This window comes from Stigmatopora nigra, chromosome 14, assembly GCF_051989575.1.
Source record: "Stigmatopora nigra isolate UIUO_SnigA chromosome 14, RoL_Snig_1.1, whole genome shotgun sequence".
Classification (NCBI taxonomy): domain Eukaryota; kingdom Metazoa; phylum Chordata; class Actinopteri; order Syngnathiformes; family Syngnathidae; genus Stigmatopora; species Stigmatopora nigra.
Window position 1 is genome coordinate 5,814,443 of NC_135521.1, and position 20,636 is coordinate 5,835,078.

Sequence of the window (20,636 nt, forward strand, 5' to 3'; positions counted from 1 at the left end):
AACAGCGGCCTGGCTTGATAATGTATACGAATGGCTGAGTTTTTCCAGATACAAGCTTCAATTTATTCATTCATTTTCCGTACTGATTATCCTCACAAGAGTCGCGAGGAATTCTGGAACCAGAAAACTATGTGCTACAGACGGAGAAAACCCTAAATTGGTTGAGAACCAATCCCAGGGCACATTCAAGATCGGTCCCATACCAAGTGGAAATTTAGAGAGTTCAAGCAACATCCCTGGCATGTTTGTAATGGGTTTTTAATCTCAAACCTTAGTTTATTTTGTTCTTGTTCGCAAGCTTCCAGGAATCGAACTCTGTTTGAATGTGTACCTAATATGCTATGCAATAATGGGTACGTTTAGAGATCAACTTACCATCAAGCCTGTAAAGTAGCATATTTAAATGCCTTTCAAAGCATAGTGTCTCCTTAAGGGACTCTTTCTTGACTGCAACTGTGAATCAAGAGTTGCAGTTCTTGTCAAAAATGTTCAAATAGTAAAATCAGACTGTCTAAAACCTCGCCAAGCTTCTTCAAGAGTACAAGAAGCATCCTTGACGTGGCTTTGATGATCCCATTCTGCTGTCATCAATTTCTCCAATCATACGTATCTTCCATGGCTGATTTGTTGGAGATGAGATCAGTCAACACTCCTCTCCTTTGGATAAGTGATTGCTGTGATGGAAAGAAACCTTATACTTGGTTCATTTTCATGCACGGAATGCTTTACTAGTCGCATTAATCTTACAAATACAATCAAAAAGCTATCTCTCCCAAGACATAACCATTCATGTGCTTGCTTTTGATAACGATATGTGTTTGCTCAGGCGACACACATGAGAACCAGATAATTTAGATTACTTTCTTTCCTTTTTATTGTTCCCTCTTTGGAAATTTTGCTTGAACAACTTAATGGATTTGTATGATTCTTCACCATAACAGTCAGCTATCTCTTTTTTTCTTCCCCTTTCAGTCTGATGTATTATAGCAGTTAATCGTCTTCTTTTATTGAGCCCGACAGAACCGACATTATTCAGATGTAGGGGTTACAAGCACATATTAAATTATTTAGTATTTTTCAATTGTCGCTACTGCTCCCTCCTCTGCTTTAATAACAAAATACTGTTGTGACTTGGGCTTTATTATCTGCCAAGAAGTTGCCTCAACAATTTAATTGTCACAGAATGTTCTTGCTTTGGCTAAATATTTAATTGTTTTTTTTGTTGACGCGTTTGAATTGAAAGAATAGCATGTTGGCTTATACACCTAATTTCTTTTTTTACCAACAGATCTTCCGCCTCCGGCAACCAGAGAGCGCCCCCCAGGTTGTAAGACGGTGTTTGTCGGCGGCCTGCCCGAGAACGCCAACGAACAGCTTATCATGGAAGTCTTCGGGCAGTGTGGCGATATCACGGCTATTCGCAAAAGCAAGAAGAACTTCTGTCATATTCGATTTGCCGAAGAGTTCACGGTAGACAAGGCTCTCTTCCTGTCAGGTAAGGAACATTCTTGTTTTAATACTCTCTTATATGGGGCTGTTATTCCTTCACCCATTGACGCAAACTTGGCCCAACTTTTTGAAAATTGGTAGTGACACCTAGATAGTGGACACTTAAACCCAGAACATCCTGGGAAGGAGGGAGACAGGGAAATTGAATAAAACATGGTTTCATGGCACTTGAGTCTAGTTAGGGTGTTTTTTTCTCATTTTACAAACATGCATGGTTGTTCACTCAATTGCCCTTGGGTTGAACGTGTGTGTGATTATCATTTGTCTAATGTGATCTGCAATTGGCTGGCAACCAATCTACGGTGTCCCTCTCCAGACCACAGTCAGGAAGTTTAGTCTCCAGCTCATTCTTTAATAATAAGCACCATAGAAAATAGGCCTTATTCATGGCTTAATCCAAATAATTTTTCAACGTCAATGAACTCTTTGATAATTGAAAACTCACAATAGTTTTAGCTTGTGGGTCAATGTGAACGACAACAATGCCCTGCATTATTAACTGTGACTAAGATAATGATTTAGCAGCTGGGTCATAAACAGCCTATTTGCCGCAATGCTGAGTCACACCTGGCTTTGCACAGCGAACGGTAATCGAGTATTGTTGTAGCCCGTGCCATCTGTCTTGCAAAACTATTGGGTGGGATTCGTGGAGCATTAACTTTAGGGAGCTGAAATTATTAAAAATGGATCACCCAAGGGAGTTTTATTTAATTTTTTAGACAAACCAAGTAAAGCTCCTAATTGGATAGCTGGAATGGCGAAAAAATGCAATTGGGAATTACCAAAATAGACCGTTCAAATTCTTAACAAATCACACACTTTGAGCTTGAAACGCTATATAATATTATTGTTTCATATATACATCTTTCAGCATTACCCATAACACGACACCAGTCACTATTTTCTTGTTAGCTTGGATTTTGGCACGTTCTTGTGTCACGTATCTCAAACAGATGCCGTTTTAGATGCACAATGTGTAATTTTCTTTGTTGTATTTTCATCTTGACTGTAAATTGGCATGGAATTAAACAGTCATTTAATCATAAACACGGGCGCTGTCTTATGTGCAATGCCAATCGCCATGTTTAATGCGCCAAAACAGAGCCTCCCTATATATGCATTAATTACATTTCCCATTTGGTGTTTGTGAAGTTAAAGGAAGGTGTTTATTTTTCTAGTCGGGTTCAATACAGTTCGACTCAAGTGAGCAGGAGATCTGTAGCATGGTTGAGGGTGTGGTTATGTAACGAACTGACTGAGGGTTTGTAGTGTTGTTGTGGATCTGCAGATCATGTATTAGCCAGTAGTTTGGAAACACGTACACACATATTCCATAGACCCTAGCCTTCACACTCTGAGATTTCACCACATGAAATATTGAAGTGGTGCTCGATTGCACGTCAGAACCGACTTGGAGCCCTCGGACTCGGGCTCATTTCTTTTCCTGTTTGCACAATCCCCATGCCCATTACAAACCTCTCTCACCACCACCTCTACCGTCACTTGTGATGAGTGAGTAAAGAGTGAGTCACACACACTGGACACCGCCGCACTGTTGAGTTGTAGGGTAGCTCGACAAAAATACACTCTGTGTCATTTTGTAAAGGAGTCATTCACAAAATGAACCTTTAAATCTACTTGTTAGTTTCCATGAAAAGGAAAATGACTGTAAATGAGTAGTTCATTTAGAGTAGTTGGACCACAAACATGCACCTTTTTGGGAGAGTCCTCTATAAACAAATGCCCAATGTCAAGTGCAATATAACTAGCGTTGAGTATAACTCTCCTTACTCCTCCTGCACTCCAGTATGTAGTGATACCTTTTTATATCGTTTTAACCCATTTGTATCCCCCTTCTACAGACTCAATTTACCAAAAAACACTCTTGATACTCCATACTCCTATACAACCACTGCGTACCTGCTTACAAGGTCTACTCTGTACACCATATAGAAACAAAAGAAGCCATCAAGCAGAAAGGATGGCGACTAATGGAATTAATCAATAGTATCATATGTCCCAAACACAATTAGGGAAGATGATCTGAGGTGTATTGCATGTGGAGGAAGGTACGAGAGATGGCGAGTAAGTCTCTTAAGGCCTCTTTCATGTCTCCTTTTCCATCTTACGACTTTGTGGAATGATATTGCCGCAATGAGGAGCTGTCCGGTTCAAGATTCATATATTTGTGAATTATATGTAGGATGCAAGTCTGAATGCATGGCACTCGCTGTCCAAACCGAGGCTTCTGTCACTATCGATGTAACAATGACAGTGTCATTTTCTATCCAATTCGATTTTAGACACCCCCGCTCAACGCCGGTACTTTTCCTGCTCACAATCTTTGAGCAAATTTCCATTGTGTTCTGTAGATTACCTTGTGGTCTTTTCTGCTGTCTTTTCAAGGCTATCGTATCCGTTTGGGATCCAGCACGGATAAAAAAGACACTGGCCGCCTGCACGTGGACTTCGCCCAGGCCCGGGACGACCTCTACGAGTGGGAGTGTCGCCAGCGCATGATGGCCAGAGAGGAGCGACACCGGCGCAAGATGGAGGAGGATCGCTTCCGACCGCCCTCACCTCCTCCCATCGTGCACTTCTCAGAACATGAGTGCAGCCAGCTGGGCGATAAGATTAAAGGTTAAGTATCATATAAAATAAAAGAAAATTCCACAAACGTCGTTTTATCAAAACAAAATTCAAAAGCTATTTGAGAGGGAACGCTATATAAGTCTGCACACCCTCTACTGACCAAGCTCTGGCCGTGTTCAGACTCAAATAAACACATTCCCTTGAAAAAAAACTCCAAATTGTAATAGATTTTTTTAAATGATCCCCTCTGGAAGATCCTATCCTGAAAGGTGAAATCCATCAAGTTGGATCACGGACTAAGAGAATCCCTTTCAAGCCTGTCTCCTCCTCTTTGCACTCTCTTGAAGTGTCCTCTCTGTGTTTCAGGCTGAACAAACTTGTTTCACAAATGAGGGCCGACACGTTCAGCTCTCTTTCAGTACTAGGATACCTGATAACACAACACCCTTTTACTTGAAAGGTGCTCTCCATCATCGTGTCTTTCTTGGCTCTCAACTCTCGACCCAGGGCAAGGATTTATTTTTAATCGCTTGGCACCGGCTCTTGAAATGAAGCGTTCCCCGAGTTAGGCGGGCGAGCGCTCGCCAGGGGAATCCCTTTTTTCCCTCTTCTCCCAAAGAACAATCCCCGCTATTGATAGCAACAGGCTCACAAAGGCACTTTACAACTTGACAGTCTATAGATGAGCTCACCCCATCCTTTTTCGCTGTTTGTCTGTGTAAGGTCATTTGTCATGCGTGTGTTTTTGCTTTCATCCCCTTGGCTAGATTTCCACTCTCTTACCTTTTGGTTTTGGTTTAATTCTTCATCTTTTTCCTCCAGCCTTCCCCTCGCTCTTGTTGTCGCCGACAGCTGCAGAATTTCATCAAACTTGTTGGCCTGTATCAGAGCCAAGAACTCAGTTGATTGATTTTCTTTTTTAAGCGCAATAACTTTGACATAGGGAAGGTCGCCCGGCAGGTTTGTTTCATATTTCCTGTCGGTGCTCTTCAAACCCGCAGGGGTGTTTTGTTTCGTATTCAAGTAAGAACTGTATTGACTTTAAAGGTCAGCTTCCCCAGTAGGGCCCTTGTTAATTTCATTTTTTTATTTGTTTTTGTTTTAATGTTCTGTCTAATGGAGGTTTGGCAAGAAAAATGCTTCTCAGGTGAGCAGTGAAGACTTTTGTCATCTAATTACACCCGATTGCCTTGTCTATTACCAGATGATAGTAAGTTTGCCGAGGCGGTGCGGGTGCTGCTGACGTGGCTGGAGCGAGGCGAGGTCAACCGCCGCAACGCCAACAACTTTTACTCCATGATCCAGTCGTCCAACAGCCACATCCGCCGCCTGATGACAGAGAAGAGTCAACATGAAAAAGAAATGGAGGAAGCCAAGGACAAATTCAAGACGGCGCTGTCCGGCATATTGGCTCAGTGTGAGTGACAAACCCTTTTTGAATGATAGAAATTATTATATGTACTGCATACGGAAAAGGATTGACTAAGTTCAGTCTCTTTCTTGGTTTCCAATTTGATGTATGCGTTTGGGACAAGAGAGGCTTACATAAGGGAAGGGCATATTGGTTTAAATTTTTTTAAAAGCTTACTTGATTAAGAGGCATTTCTATCTGAAGCGCTGGATGCTGGAATAGAAGTAAGTCATTTTATTTGTGTCATTACTTGTTGTTGGGAGACGGTGACTCGACGACGGTAAGTTTGACCATCAGCAGGTAACAGCGAGCATTCTTTACAAGGATCCCAAATGCTTTTCATTTTTGGTTGACTTTAGTTTTCGCTGCATCACTTTTGAATTGACACTTTTGCCTTTAAAAGGCCTTTCCCCAAGTAGTTTCATAGCTTCTATTTTACTCCGTACAGTCTGTTTTTTTTATCTTTAGAGCTTGTTGTTTCCCGGTGTTTCCCGTGGTAACATAAATATTTTCCCCGACCGTGCTGTTGTAATGTTGTGCACTTAAACATTTACTAGATGGCCCAAAGTGTCCAGTGGTTTTGTATTACCTATATACTGTCTTTTTCTGAAGGATTGTAAAAGCCCTCCCGTAGATTCAGTTTTTTATTCAATATGTTCAGAGATACTATGGACTGGAAAACCAAATTAGCAATACTTACCAGAAAAAATAATTTCCGATTCCCATCCAGTATTAATAAGTCACATATGACATTCAGAGGACTCATTCCACCATGTTTTGATTTTTACCTTCCTTTTTTTTCTTGTATTTCTAACACATTCCCCCACACAATTATTAAAATTTTTTTTACTCAGTTTTAAACTTGACTTTCGCTTAGTACAAATTTAAATGCTAATTTAGTTTCATAGCATTCCAAAAACACATTTGTCCAAATAAAGATTGTAAGGGCGTACAAAACTCCATCTGCTCTAAATTTTTTTAATTACTTCACACAGAGCTGGTATTTGCAGCAGGGCACTAGAGCTCGTTGTTATTGTAGGTTATACAATTTGTGGTAATGAACAAGCTATGAAATGACAATTAAAAAGTCTCCAAAGCAACGTGTGTTTCCTAGAAGATAAATAGTCCTAATCAGCACGAGCTGAAAGAGTCTAACGGCCTTTCACTGGACTTGCATGAGAGGGTGAGCACACACCCACTCCTTCCGCCTTCAATATCGATCACTTCCATCAAACTCCAGAGTGCACGGGACGATGTAATTGATTTCTCTCTCGCTACTCGACGTGCACACGGGCTTCTGATCTGGTGGTCTTTTTGACTTCCCTATTGTATGCATCAGGATCTGTGGGATCCCTAGACCACCCGACGTGACAGCAAATTGTGTCGGGTTTTTTTTGTCATCTTCTCTGGTGTAGTGTAATTTAAAATCTTAGACCTGAAAGTTTCAATCTTGAATAATTCCATCATCCGATGCTATTTTAGCCACACATTTTTGATGTTCAGATTGGGGTTGTGGCTTAAAACACACATACTTATTGGACTCATTGATGTTTCCCAATTGTCCTCAAGTTCATTTGGATTTTCTAGTTAAACCAGATCCATCTACCGTAATTTACTGAGAATTACGGTAACCATCCAAATATAAAGTTAGGGGAAATTATTGATTGTCCCGATCCAGTTACCCATGTAGAATGTATCAAAATGTGCACAACAACCACAGGTGAGAAGACCAAATGCTTATACACACACTAACACATACACTCAGTCAGTTTTTAAGACCCCTATAGTTGACTCCACTCTCTCGCTCCTCTGCTCCCTCCCACCTTTCTCTCTGTCTCTCTCTCTCTGATCTCTGGATGGTCTCCGCTATCCTATCCCCCCCCCCCCCAACCCTCCTCTGCATCCCACCGCAGTTGAGCAGATTGTGTCTGTATTCCAAGCCGCTTCCAAACAAAAGGCATGGGACCATTTCTCCAAAGCGCAGCGCAAGAACCTGGACGTGTGGCGCAAGCAAGCCGAGGTTGGTGCCACATATATCATTTTATTTTTATGTATTTTTTTTTTACCGAACTGATGCAATTACTCTTCCTCATGTGCCGGAAAGATGTTTATTTTTTTTCTTGAATTGATTGTTAAATCAAGCATGACTGAAATCAGACAGGTGAGCTTTAAAGACTCCATTTGACAGTAAGTACTGGAAAAAGGCCGAGATGTCCTAGAACACTTGAGGTTTCATCACTTGCCTCCCTCCCCTATGAAGTGAACAAGTGACTAGCTGTACTCCAAAAGTGAGGTAATAAAACTTTTATTTGTTAAACTTTTTTTTTTCAGCGAATCATTTGTAGCATGACTGGATGCGGTTGCCAAATAGATAGACTAAGATCATTTCTAGCTCATTTTTTAATGGTAGTATCCGGATTTTGGTGCAGCCTGGACCTTGTAAGTTCAAATCGGTTTGGTAAGTCTTTACCTCATACATTTATTTATTGATTTAAAAATTCTCCAATTAGGGTTGTTTGGGATATATGATATGCGCTTGGGAAAAAAAAGGGCCTCAGTCACTTTTAAATATTTATTGAGAAGGGTGAATAGTTAAATACAAACAAGAACAGATGCGAGAAGCAGCTGTAGGCCTCGACTCACATCCAGCTGTTCACACGCAGACTTAATCCAACGGAATCAGATAATCGGTGTTTTAACAAAACGCCCTTTAAAGACAGACAGTCCAACCATTTTATGTCCAGATCATGTTTTTGTTTTTAATACAGATCTATTTTAATGGAGGGGGATAGATTAAATTTTACTGGCTTTCCATGGAGACTTGATTTGTTTTGTTTTGTTTTTGAAAGGAAATTATTCACAAGTACAAATGGTTTCACTGAAGCCAGATGCGGTTCCACCAGTGTTGCTTGTCACTTTTGCAGCCGACATTCCGTCACATATAAAATAAAAGGCGAGAAAATGACAGGCCACTTCCTGCTAAACGATGCAAGTTGGCGTTGTGGAAGCGTTTTGCGGGCGCTCCACAGCCAAATACTCACAAAGGGACAGACGGACTTGGCGTTTGACTGGTTTAATACATTCCGTGTCGAGAACACAGCGGCAAGGCAAGGTGAGTCAGCTGATCGTCACGCAAGTGGCCATTTTGTGGCCTTGAAAGCTGCGCTCCGTCCTCTCGGGCACAGTCAAGACTACAACTTGCCTTCCTCAGCTAGCTTTTTTTGCGGGTATGCGTGTACACAGCAGATGGTTGTGTGTGTCTGCAGGTGTTTGTGCGTGACCTCTGCCATCAGGCTCCGTCTGAAAAATGTCAGCTCACAGATGGCTCCAAGTTTATTTACTCTCAGGCACTTTGTTTTTAAGCCTCATCTGGCACTTTGGGAGAAGAGTTTTTTTCCAGTCTGTTGATTTTACGATGATGACTGCATTTGCTTTTATTATTAACCCTTGATAGAGGTTTGCTTGAGCTATACCGTAGATTGATACGCATAGCTAGGCCATGACCAATCATCCATTTCCCTGAGGCCACACCTCATCTGACTTTATGACAGCGGTATTAAAACTTAAAGCATCCTCTTGTTGCTCTCTTTTGAACAGAAAGAAGAGCAAGTGAATTGTACAAATGTGTACATTTGTGTCTGATTGTTGAGGGCATAGGATCAGTTCCCTCGCCTGTGTTGAAGATAGCTCCTTAACGGAGGGCCGTTTATCGCCACAGTTCACTGCCATTGCTCGTCATGTCACGACCCTCTAATAGCACCTTTAAGCTAGTGGGACAGGGATCGTGTCACCTTGTGTTTTGTTATTGTTTTTCAGTCATAGATGCACGTTCCCCACCGAGCAGAAGTGGAGAGCCAATGGTCCCAACATTTTAATCCAATTGCCTTGCGATTCTGTGAACAGAAATTTAATACTGTGGTGCTTAAACACAGCAAGTTGATTGCTATTGCTGCCATTGACTGGTTTTTGAATAAAACTGGTGCTGCTGACATGATAGGATAGAGACATTGAATTTTCTGACTATGCATAAAATAATATCAGTGATCCAAAATGAGCATGGTCCCTGGCAGTTTTCTGCAGAGCGGAAATAGAGTCAGCCTTTGCCATCATCACTTCTTTCCCCTGTAATGGCAGCGCTGCCAAAGCGAGACTTGACGCCGCCGTTTTTTTTGTTTTCCAGGAGATTCGAAACATGCACAACGAGCAGCTGATGGACATCCGGCGCGAGGAGGAAATGGAGATGTCCGACGACGACATGGAGGAGTCGCCAGAAAGCAAAGATTCAGAGGATTCAGGTGAACCTTTCACTGAACTCATGTGAACATTGGTCTGGATGAGTTCCATTTTTAAACTACGTTGCTAGCCAAAGCAGCAGCACCTGAGAAACCGTGTCTCTTCACTTGATTGGATTTCAGAATAGAACGAGGAGACTGTTTCTAAAGTCACTAAAATGGAACTGTGCCGCCAAACCTACCGGCCAAACCACAGTTTTCACTTCCTTCTGGCCTCATCGTTGTCCTGATTTTTCCATTTTGTGATCGTGTTGCTAGGCTAATTAACATGGTGGTTGCTACACTGTTTCATCCATTATGCAACACTTTTTTTCCTACTCCCCCCACAAACATGCTTCCTTTAACCCAAATTTGTCTCCTATCGCAGCTTTCCGGGCAACAAACTAGTTAGGCTTGCAAAATGTGTTACCAGTTTCATTTAATTATTTAATACTGTGGTTTCTTTACAAACCATTTCCAAGTTTTTCATTGCTTGCCATTAACAACGTTCACCGTCCAATCCTTTTTCACTGAGGGAGGCTATCGATCGCTGCCGGCCTCTCCCAGTCAAAATGGATTGCCTAGCCGCACCTCTTGGTCCCACTTGTTTACACCTGCGTTCACTTTCAGGCATGAAAAAAAATGTGGGCTTTCTATATGGTATGTCCTCTGCAACTCCTTCCTGCAACGTAATGGTCATTAGTTCTTTTGCCTACTGATTTGACAGCACTTGTCAGTCTGGCTAGAATCCGTGAGCTCACTAGTCAACTTTCCACCCTTGACCTTTAAACAAGCCTTCTCGTTAGGCCTCGATCAATGATGCGTCAGACCCGAGAATAAAAAAAAAAAAAAAAGAGAAAGATTGTGCCGTCTGTGCGTGTAGCGTGATTTCCCTCCATCACGGATGCCTGCGAATCCGTAAGGCCCAGCGGTTAAATATCAAACGGGCCAAATCCTATCACGTGTTTGACACCTCCGATCAATACTCCTCACCTCCAAACCTGCCAGAACACAACAGTCGTCCTCAGTGAATGTTTGTTAACAGTGCGCTAAGCAAAATTCATAAATACGCACGGCAAAGCTTGCACTTTTACTCTCACGGTGGCTCTTATCTCCCCTCAGCATGTTGCACTACTTTACCCAAAGAGCTTTGCGCCCCTTCTTCCAGTTGACTTCCCCAGAGATGGGCGCACAATAACAAGTCTTTTGGCTCTGTGCAATAGGTCAGGTCATATGTCCAGGGGAGATCTGGCGGACAAAACGCTCTGGGATTATCCCGTCTTTTCAGAAGGCGCTGATCTGCTGTTGATCATGGGTTGTGAGGGATATTGAATTAATGGTGTCTGGGATAGACTCTAGCTCACTGTGTCTTCTTTAAAAGCAAAGAAATGTACACTAGAAAGATGGTTTTTGCATAACTGTTATGAAAACATTGTGCAGATGTTCACAAAAGGGAACTTAATTGTTTCCTAATAGTTGTCTGGCGACCAGGCATTCTTAGGTATACAGCAATCCTTTGAATATTGCGATTAATGTAGACCATACATGGCCACGATAATCGAAAAATCGCAAAGTAGGATCACTTCTATTAGAACTTTTTTTTCTGTATATAAAAATGACAATGTTGAGCTTGACCACATTTTGAATACTTTGAAATTTGACCGTTTGTATTTTTCGTATTTTTCCGTTCACAGGTGTGCTGCAAGCCGAGGCCTTGAAGGAGGAGAACGACTCGCTGCGCTGTCAGCTGGACGCCTACCGTAACGAGGTGGAGCTACTCAAGCAGGAGCAGGGCAAGAATCAACCAATCAGGAGCGAGGAAGACAGCACGCACACTCAACAGCTCAGCTTCTTGCAGCAGGCGCTGCAAGGCATGCAGAAGGTAAAACCCACGCACGTTATGAAGATGTTAAGGTGTCAGGCAGGTTACGCTATGCACCGCTTTCCATAAAAACTAACGTATAGGAAGAGGTCTATGACGACAGACATCTGAAATGTCATTTGAAAGCTTTGTATCGTTCTGAACATATACAGTATATATCGTCATAATGTAAAGCACTGGGTCAGTTTGTCAGCTCTAATTGGCTCCAATTCACACATTTGCAAACCTATTTTGTGGTGGTGTTAAAAATGAGAGAAGAAAAGGCAAAAAGGCACATTATTTCATTGACGCGTCTTTTTGACTATTCAATTTAGACTCCTAATATGCTTCTTTTGAAACGATGCCAAAATGGACACAAGGAAGCGCAGCCCAGGCAAGATAATTACTACTTAATGGGGGCGATATTGAATTAATTTGAAACCACATTGTTATGGCATTGAAAGAATACCCTCAAAAGAACATCACAGGGAATATTCTAAAGCACTAGACCTTCTTATTTCTTCATCAATTGCATCTCCCATCACTGGTTTCTTAGTCTCACTGTGTTATGCCTTAAAAGCAGACACTCCATTCATGTCCTGCTGCTCATGTCCGCTCGCAGTGTAGGCAATTACCTTTTACATTGTGCAGGTGAATGGATTAATAAATGAATTAGAAGGCTGCAAAATGGTCTCCCTCGCCAGGGTGTCCACGTGCCGACTAGACTCATCTCGCTCACGTTCCTCCTGGTGAATTAGCGAGCGTACAAGAGTCTAACAAAGACCCCCCACCACATTAAACTGTTTTCAGAAACGTCTGCTCACCACAGGGGGGCCCTTTATTCTTCCGATTAGAATATTTGTTCACGATCAGGGAGGAGAAATCACTTTTTGTTTTCAATTTTCCCATGTTGCTGTAACATACTCTCAGGTTGCTCTTCAAACACATTTTGCTTCACTTTGGTTTCAAATGGAAAATATTTGTTTTGCAAATTTCCACATTGTTTCTCTTATTGTTCTCATCGCAGCAACTCCTGAAGATGCGTGATGAGTTGAAGCAACGGGAGTGCGAGTTGGAGAAAAGTCTGGAGGAGCGGCAGGCGCTCAAAAATCAAGTCCACACACTGAAAGAAGGACTGCAAAACCTACAGAAGACACAGGTAACACAAACACAGTCCAAAACTATATTTCCCTTTTGTATTCCCAACTACATGTAGAATGCGTTTGTAATAATCACCTTTAAAACATAATGTACCTGTTTCATTTGAATGAACTCACACTGACAGCATCATTTGTTGTTAAAATTAAAAAAGAAAAATCTTTTGTGTGCTGCACGACTGAAGCAAGCCCAGCAAGAGTGGCCATTTGCCGCTTGAGTCTTCTAATGTTCTTGTTTCCCTCCCAACGAGCTTGACTTGGACTTTTTTTTCTTCTTTTTCTTTTCAAAGACGCTCTATAATGGGACGTCATTTTCCCGCACTTTGCTACCAAATGAGCCGATTCATTTGGCCACATCGCATCGAGCACGTAGCTCACGTAACCAAGCGACTGTGCCATATTGAAATCCTTGTGGCCTTTTTCAACTGCTTTATTTATCCTTTTGAGCTGTTTCCTCTCCCAAAAATGCACTAAATTGAATGTCCGAATTTAGAGACCAAGGACATTTTCTGTCTACTTTCATGTATTTCATTATAGCTACATTCGGAAATGTTACACCAAAACGTGAGAGGCTTAAATGTTCTTTTCACCCATTTTGGGGCATTCTGGAATGTATCACTCAAACAAAAGGGGCTGTTGTCTGTCAAAGTTAAGATGAAATGCAAAGTAATCTTAAATTCTATCATCAGGCTGATCGTTATGTCACAAGACTTGTGCTGTTTAAACTTTCCATCTTTCACGTCATGATTATTCATCTGGAGCTCGCCATTGTTACTGGAGCGCCCGTCCTTCGGACGTGTTTATCATCCAAAGGGCTTGATATCGATCAGCCAGGGCCCGCATCGTCAGTAGAGGATGAAGCTCAATATTTTGTCCATCGATTTCAGGTGCTGCCGGCTCATATTCCCAATGTTGCCCGCTCGCTAATGCGGGCAAGAGGAATGGACTTTGTTAAAAGCGAGCCCAAGGACTGATATTATTACAGTCCATGTTTGGAAGCATACATCCACTTAGAGATGGATTTGAGCAAGTCTCCTTCTTCCAATCCTGCCTAGTGACAGACATGTCAATAGTGCATTAACGTCAATGGCTTTTATAATAAATGCAGCGCAGAGGGAGAAATATGCTAATTAAATTCCAGCGTGGAGGCAAACATGAATTGTCAGAGGCACCCTCATTAATGGGAGACAGAAAAATCCATTTCTGGGTGTGCGTCTCCCTCAAGATTAGCCACACTCATCGGGTGATTTGTCACGTTGACGAGATCTCTTCCAGCAATCGACTGACCGACTCCCACTCGCTTGCTATTCCCGCCAGTAATCATGGCGTAAGCATGCGTTAGCGCTTTCATATCATACTGCCGACCCGCTTCCATTGGGTTAACCGAGACTATTTGACCTCCAAGCGTAGGTATTCAACACCAAGAGGTTGGATACAGTCAGACTGAATAGGAAAAGCTATATTTTTTGCCATTTTATATGATAGTTTGTCTTTTTTTCATCTTTTATGTCCTACCTGCTATGCATGTACATGTGCAAACACTAGAGTACCCAGGGAATAACCACACAGACACACGGAGAACCTTAAAATTCAACACAAGAAAGGCCATAATTGAACACTTGATCTTCAAACCCGTGAGGTACAGTGCTAAGCAGCGATGTGCCGTGCAACAGATAATAACAAAATAACCATCCTTTATTTGTCCAATCCTGCCTGTCACGCTGAAAGAAATCCACAATCAACCAACGACCTATCTTATCTATATTTAGAACATTAGGTGGAAAGCTTTCTCATCAAAAGAGAAGCACTCTACCCTCCAATAAGCTCTCACGTTTTCCTCCAAGCCTATTATGGATCCCTGGAAATACTCAGGCACTCTGAACAGTCCTCATCACTATTTCCTGTTTCTTGTGTTACAGTCGGAACGAGCCATAGTCGACGACAGAGGCAGTGAGGAGGCAGCTAATCTAACCAATGTAGGTGGCAGCCTTACTTCCTTCATTCCCCTTGTGTGACATTGACACATCATTCCTACTAGCTCAACATTAGCCACAAAAATCTTACTCGTGTGTGTGTGTGTGTGTGTGTGTGTGTGTGTGTGTGTGTGTGTGTGTGTGTGTGTGTGTGTGTGTGTGTGTGTGGGTGGGTGGGTGGGTGGGCTGGTGGGTGGGTGCCTGACTGTGTGTGGTAGCGAAGGGAGGGGAGTCGAGACGACGCGATATTACGTAGGACGCTAAACAATATTTTAGAATTTACCTTGCCAGGATGTGACGTTTTATATTTTTTATATTGCTTATTTATGTTTTTTCTTACTGGGAAAACACACTTTGTGGAGTTGCACCACCAATTTCGTTATACGCAGCTTTGTATAATGGCAATCAAGGCTTTTTGATTAGATTTTTGATTTGACATAAACATTATTCCACCTGTCACTGCACCCGAACAAACGGTTTGATCATTCTTTCAAAGTATAGTACTTTGCCTGTGTGTCGCTCCGGGCAAAGTACTGCCTCATCCCCCTGGTTGATATCTCCATGTATGATGTTTTTTTTTGTTTTGCCTCCATTTATCATGCTGATTGGCTCTTTTTGTTTTGCTCTAATCCTCTTGGCTTATTTATCTCATAAGAAAATAGTATCCGAAATGCAGCATACTTTATTTCATTTAAAGCAGTTCCCCGGCGTCTCAATAACATCTTCCCGATCTGGTCAAGTCTAAATACCGCAAAGGTCAGTCCTGAAATGTGACTTTCGTTGTCAAGACGACCAGGGGAGGAGCCTAAGGCGCTGTGCCTCCGCAGGCACAATTGCATAATTTTACATAATATGGTGTATTTCAAATGTGGGTTTTTGTGCTGGTGTGTATACAGGAAAGTACGACAGCGTCTTGCAATCAGGAGAGGGAAGGTCCACCACAGAGAAGGTCACACAGTCCCGTCCACTCAGAGAGAGAAGCTCTGCTCGTGGGTAAGAACCAAGAGTCAATCTTATAATTGGGTTGTCTGACGTGACCCCAGTGTCAGAGTTTAACTAAAAGTATTGTGTTTAGCATTTTATAGTGAAAAATGCAATGATACATTTAAAATACTTTTAAAAATATATCTATTACATGCGGCCTTTAAAATAACAATTTTTGCTCATTAAGAGAAGAAAATATAACCCATGAAGACCTGTCATTCTGATATATGCACATCACATTTGGTCATTCATTCATTTACCCTCACGAGGGTGCAAGGGTGCTGGAGCCTATGCCGGCTAACTTTGAAACACCCCTAAAAGGTACCAAAACAAGTATGATAAATGGATTTAACATTATATTTTCCCTTTTTTAAAAGATATATATCATTGGAGTGCTTGAAGTTGACCTTGGAGTAGACTTGAAAAGCAGGTTTTTAGCTGTAAATCATACCGTCATTCATTCATTTTCCTTTGAAAGCCCAGTTGAATGCGCCGAGATCGTCTGAGTAACATCAATGTCTGTGTTCCCACTTGTTTGCTGGTCACAGCACATTGCTCCTGCTCAGCTATTGGCTCCAAGGGACGCTAAGTGTTTTCCTCGAGAGAGAGCGAAAAAGCCTCAAGCAATGACGGCAGCCTTGGTAGCCACCATCAGGGTCGATCTCTGGGTGCTGTGCAGGTGCTTGGTATAAGCAGAACGGGTGTATCATAGCCCTCCGGGGGCCAGTATGTGAGCAGAAAGCAGATGGTTACTTTCACTTGGGGGAGAGGTTGTCTTTGACGAGGCCTTGACTAAAAAGAAGTTAAAAAGAAACATTGTTAATACTCGCTCTAAACGGAACTTCAACTGGAGATGAAGTGGTGCCGCCTTATTACATACAACATACTGTATGAGGCCTTTTATCATTCGTATTAATGCACAATCTTTCGTGTCTTCCCTTTAGGGATCATCTCCACTTTCCTGCATGTGCATCCCTTTGGAGCTAGCATCGAGTACATCTGTTCCTACCTGCAGCGCCTCGATGCCAAGGTACCGTTTCATCTCGTCGCTTTAACACTTTAGACGTTCACAAACTGAGCGCAAAAAGGCAAGAAAACCTCAGCTAAAATTGTGTTGGATGACTGCTTTAAAAACATTTTTTACAAAATAAAAACAAGGGATTGAAAAGCCTAGATACCACAAGACAATACCCCCAAAATTGTTAACCTTCAAACGTAGGTTAGTTGACAAAAACACATGATCAGAGACGAGGTACACCTTTATGTTGTGATGGTGCTGAATTGAAGTCGAATTGACTAAGTCACAAAGCCAAAAGGCTTATTGATCTCCTTAAGAAAGCATATGCCCGATGCTGCTTACCTCTTCAGTGAACTGCTCATTAGGAAACGTCTTATAATTGCTTGTGTAAAACACTCAATGTTTCCAACGTGGTCGCTCTCTCTGAATAGATATTTATAGGAAGAACTTAAAAGGGTAACTTTTTTGGGCACTTGGTTTCTGTTTCCTAGGCGGAAATGTCATGACGTGCATATCTCGCTCTTTCTGCCCGGTCGGTCCATATTTCCCGATGCCAGAACATATTAAAAACATATCCTTCGCCGGCCAAGGCGCCGCAAGCCGAACAGCCGCATCAATCAAATGTCTGCGTCTGGTCGACTAGTTTTATTTCCGTCTGCATGTGACGTTTTAAGACATGTTATTACTCTTGCACTTACACAGGCTGGTTTTCCAAATTCTCGCCTTCTGGATTCATGGATATGGTAGTACCCCTACTTAATGATGGCGTTTTTCTTTCATAATGCCTATAATTCAATTCACTTCTTTTTAAAATCCATATTAACCATTTAAAGTCCATTGAAATGATCAATATATCTAAGACGCGAATGGCAAGAAACATTGACGTTCAATTGATGAGTTCACATCAGTCCTTCCCTGCAACAGATTTTAAATTGTTTTTTAAAATGAAATCACTATTTGGATTGTTAGTCCAAAATAGGCCACATATGATAAAAAATATTGACCCAGTCGCTCCAAGAAATGTCCTTGTAGTCTACACCATTGTTACAAACGTCAAAGAAAGAGGAAAGATGTCACGACTTGTCGTGTTCGTCGCGACGCTGGCGCCCACGTATTTTCTGGTGCACAACACTCATTAGGGTAGCATGCACCCACATTTGTCAATATGCCAGGGCTGAACAACTCCTGCAAGGACCAATAGTAGAAGGTGGACAAAAAAAACAGAAGCTAGGTCCACACTGCTTATCTTGTGACACCAGACGCCATTATCGCATGTCACACCACAGCGAGTCGACACGCAACATTGGACGAGCAATCTCATTATCCAAATGATAGTATTGCGTTGTTTTATTTTGAAACACCGCTGTGTTTTGGTAGATCAACCCTACCGAGGTGGAGGCTCTCCTTTCCCGGTTGCCCTGTACCTTCAGGCAGGAGTTGACGGGCGTGGGGGCCAGTCTGGAGAAACGTTGGAACTTCTGCGGATTCCAAGGCATTAGGAGCACGTAAGGGCGGGCGCGGAGGGAACGCCCATCCCTCCACGGCTACCAAGACGCCGTCTCCACAGTTAGAGGAATGTTTACTTGACACGGCCGCGGCTCTCCGCGAGTCGAGGAAGACCATTCACTGGATTCGTATGTGAGCGACTCACGTCGGTCAGGCCTCAAAGCTTTCTGAGCCTTTGGGGTGGGAGGGAGCAGGACCTCACGGGGGGGCTATCATTTGCGGCGTCATCAGGGTTGAACTCTCAAAAACCTCTGAAATCCTGCGGCCTCCATCCCGCCCACCTCTTCTTTTCATTTGGTTTTACGTTGTCCTTCCGTGTTTGAACACAGATTCTAAAATGATGAAAAAAGATATCATATATTTCCTCATTTGATGTAAAGCCTGTGAAGAATCGCATAGAATTGTTGTTATACGCTGTACATGCTTGAATTGTATTTTTGATTATAAAAAGGGAATTTGAATAAGCCTCTGTTTTGGTGGTTTTTCACATTCAGTTTGATGGGTTTTCACTTTGTTTTAATTTTTTCCAGGAAGAATTACCATATTTTTCCGGCCCCAACTCTCACCTGAGTATAAGTCGCACCAGACGAAGCATGCCCGATAAAAGGGAACAAAAACATGTAGCCAGCCTAACTACAAAAAAAGTATCACCTACTTATTATAGGTCATATAACTCATCGATGAATATCATATAAAACTCCATTCTAATGAACTGCCTTATTACATTTGCGTAAAAGTTGCTGCTCCTATATACGTATAATACAAAAATACAAATTTGCCGAAACAGCTTTTGATTTCTGTCTTTTTTCTTCTGGCAGGCGTTACCCACAGTGAGTCACTCGAATGAGAGGTTTGACGCTATTTGTGTATTGTATTCATTACAAAGCATCACCAGTCGTGTGCGGGGCCCTAACGAGAGGCCGCGCGCCTTGCATCACCACCGCCGTCTCCCTGGCATAAACAAGCCCACTAATGGTGTCTTCTCGTTTGGGTTGACAGCCTACGAGCCAATTTAAAGCTTTTTTTTTTTAATGCCTATCGGTGTACACCAAAGCTCCGCATTCTATGGGAATGCAGCAAATAGACTAATTAAAATTCCCTGGAACGCTGCTCTCTTCTCAGGCCATTGATGTTTGTTCATTTAGAGCCATTAAAAAGGTGTCAAGCCGCAGACAGTGCATTCCAATGTCACCATGAAGGGCACCCGTGCACTTATTTCCCTTTTCCAAATGCACACTCTCTGTGCTGAAGATGACTTTAATTGGATGCACGGGGTTCCTTTGGGTGATTGTGTGATGCGGGAGATAGCCTTAATTACCTCCCCATCTCGTGCTGTGTCTCAACGCCATTCTCATCTACTTCATTATGACCGCCTTCCTTTGGCGGCCGAATAACCGGATGGCTTGTGACACCTAAAATTCCAACAACAACAACCATCACCACAGCGCAAATGACAAGGCAGGGCTAGAAATCCTGCAAAGCTGGCAAATGTACCCAGCTGTTCAAATAAAAACAGAACCCAACCACCCATGAAAAATAGCAAAAATGCTGATTGTAAAGCATACAGCGTAGGGGGGCGCATAGAATATTTGAAATTAGTAACCAAAAATTGTATTGAATTAGTTTAAAGAAGAAAGAAAAACATTCCAAACTTGTTATGCTTATTTTCCTGTGTGTCCTGTCTGAGTGATTGATTGCCCATTGTGTTCACCTTTCGTTTCTCCGTCCCTGGTGCATCCCCTGCTTACTTTCTCTTGTTACCCGGGTGTTTCTAATTGTAATCATCTGTCTGTCTATTCAAACCCCGTGTGCTTGTGAGTCCATGTCGGATGGTCTGCATTTTTTTTAATTTTTTTTTTGCATCATCCCAAGTTACCATGCCATGTTCCTCGTTTCCCTATGTCTTCCCGTCAGGTTTGTTTTTGTTATTCGAATGTAAGTCCTTATATTATTTTCTTGATACCCTTGCCACATTTTATTAGTTTTGTTAGCACACCCCTTATTCTTAATTGCTTCCCTACATTTGAATCCAACTACGTTTCCACAACCGAGCTAGTTGTAACACATTGGCTCTAATATCCATAAGAAAAAAATGCATTATGGTAAATGAAAAATTGGCAGAAGGAGACTAGTCATTAAAAAATTACTGCAATCAAGTGGAAACAGAAAACGTAAAATTTTCCCTCCTGTCATTCAAATATTACTTAGTGAAGAAATAGCACTTAGATAGCTACAATGTCTCTTCTTTTCTTAATGTTCTTTTCAAACTACTGATTGCAACTGTGAAAAAAGGACATGCTACTGAACAACCCCCAAAAAATGATGTGACACATTTTAATTGATTAAAGGGCAAA

The 20,636-nt window shown here is 42.1% G+C and overlaps 1 protein-coding gene across 5 annotated transcripts in view; it reads left to right on the forward strand.

Moving 5' to 3' along the window:
* The window catches only part of enox2 (ecto-NOX disulfide-thiol exchanger 2), an 88,786-nt gene extending 70,039 nt beyond the window's left edge, over window positions 1–18,747 (forward strand). For all 5 annotated transcript variants that reach the window (XM_077733225.1, XM_077733223.1, XM_077733224.1 and 2 more), the window contains 11 exons: window positions 1,289–1,495; window positions 3,916–4,149; window positions 5,306–5,518; window positions 7,426–7,532; window positions 9,693–9,807; window positions 11,478–11,665; window positions 12,672–12,803; window positions 14,721–14,777; window positions 15,671–15,767; window positions 16,703–16,788; window positions 18,154–18,747. In XM_077733225.1, coding sequence (XP_077589351.1) covers window positions 1,289–1,495; window positions 3,916–4,149; window positions 5,306–5,518; window positions 7,426–7,532; window positions 9,693–9,807; window positions 11,478–11,665; window positions 12,672–12,803; window positions 14,721–14,777; window positions 15,671–15,767; window positions 16,703–16,788; window positions 18,154–18,285 — 1,568 coding nt within the window. In that variant the 3' untranslated portion in view covers window positions 18,286–18,747. The remainder of the gene's footprint in view (window positions 1–1,288; window positions 1,496–3,915; window positions 4,150–5,305; window positions 5,519–7,425; window positions 7,533–9,692; window positions 9,808–11,477; window positions 11,666–12,671; window positions 12,804–14,720; window positions 14,778–15,670; window positions 15,768–16,702; window positions 16,789–18,153) is intronic.
* The last annotated feature ends 1,889 nt before the right edge of the window (window positions 18,748–20,636 follow it).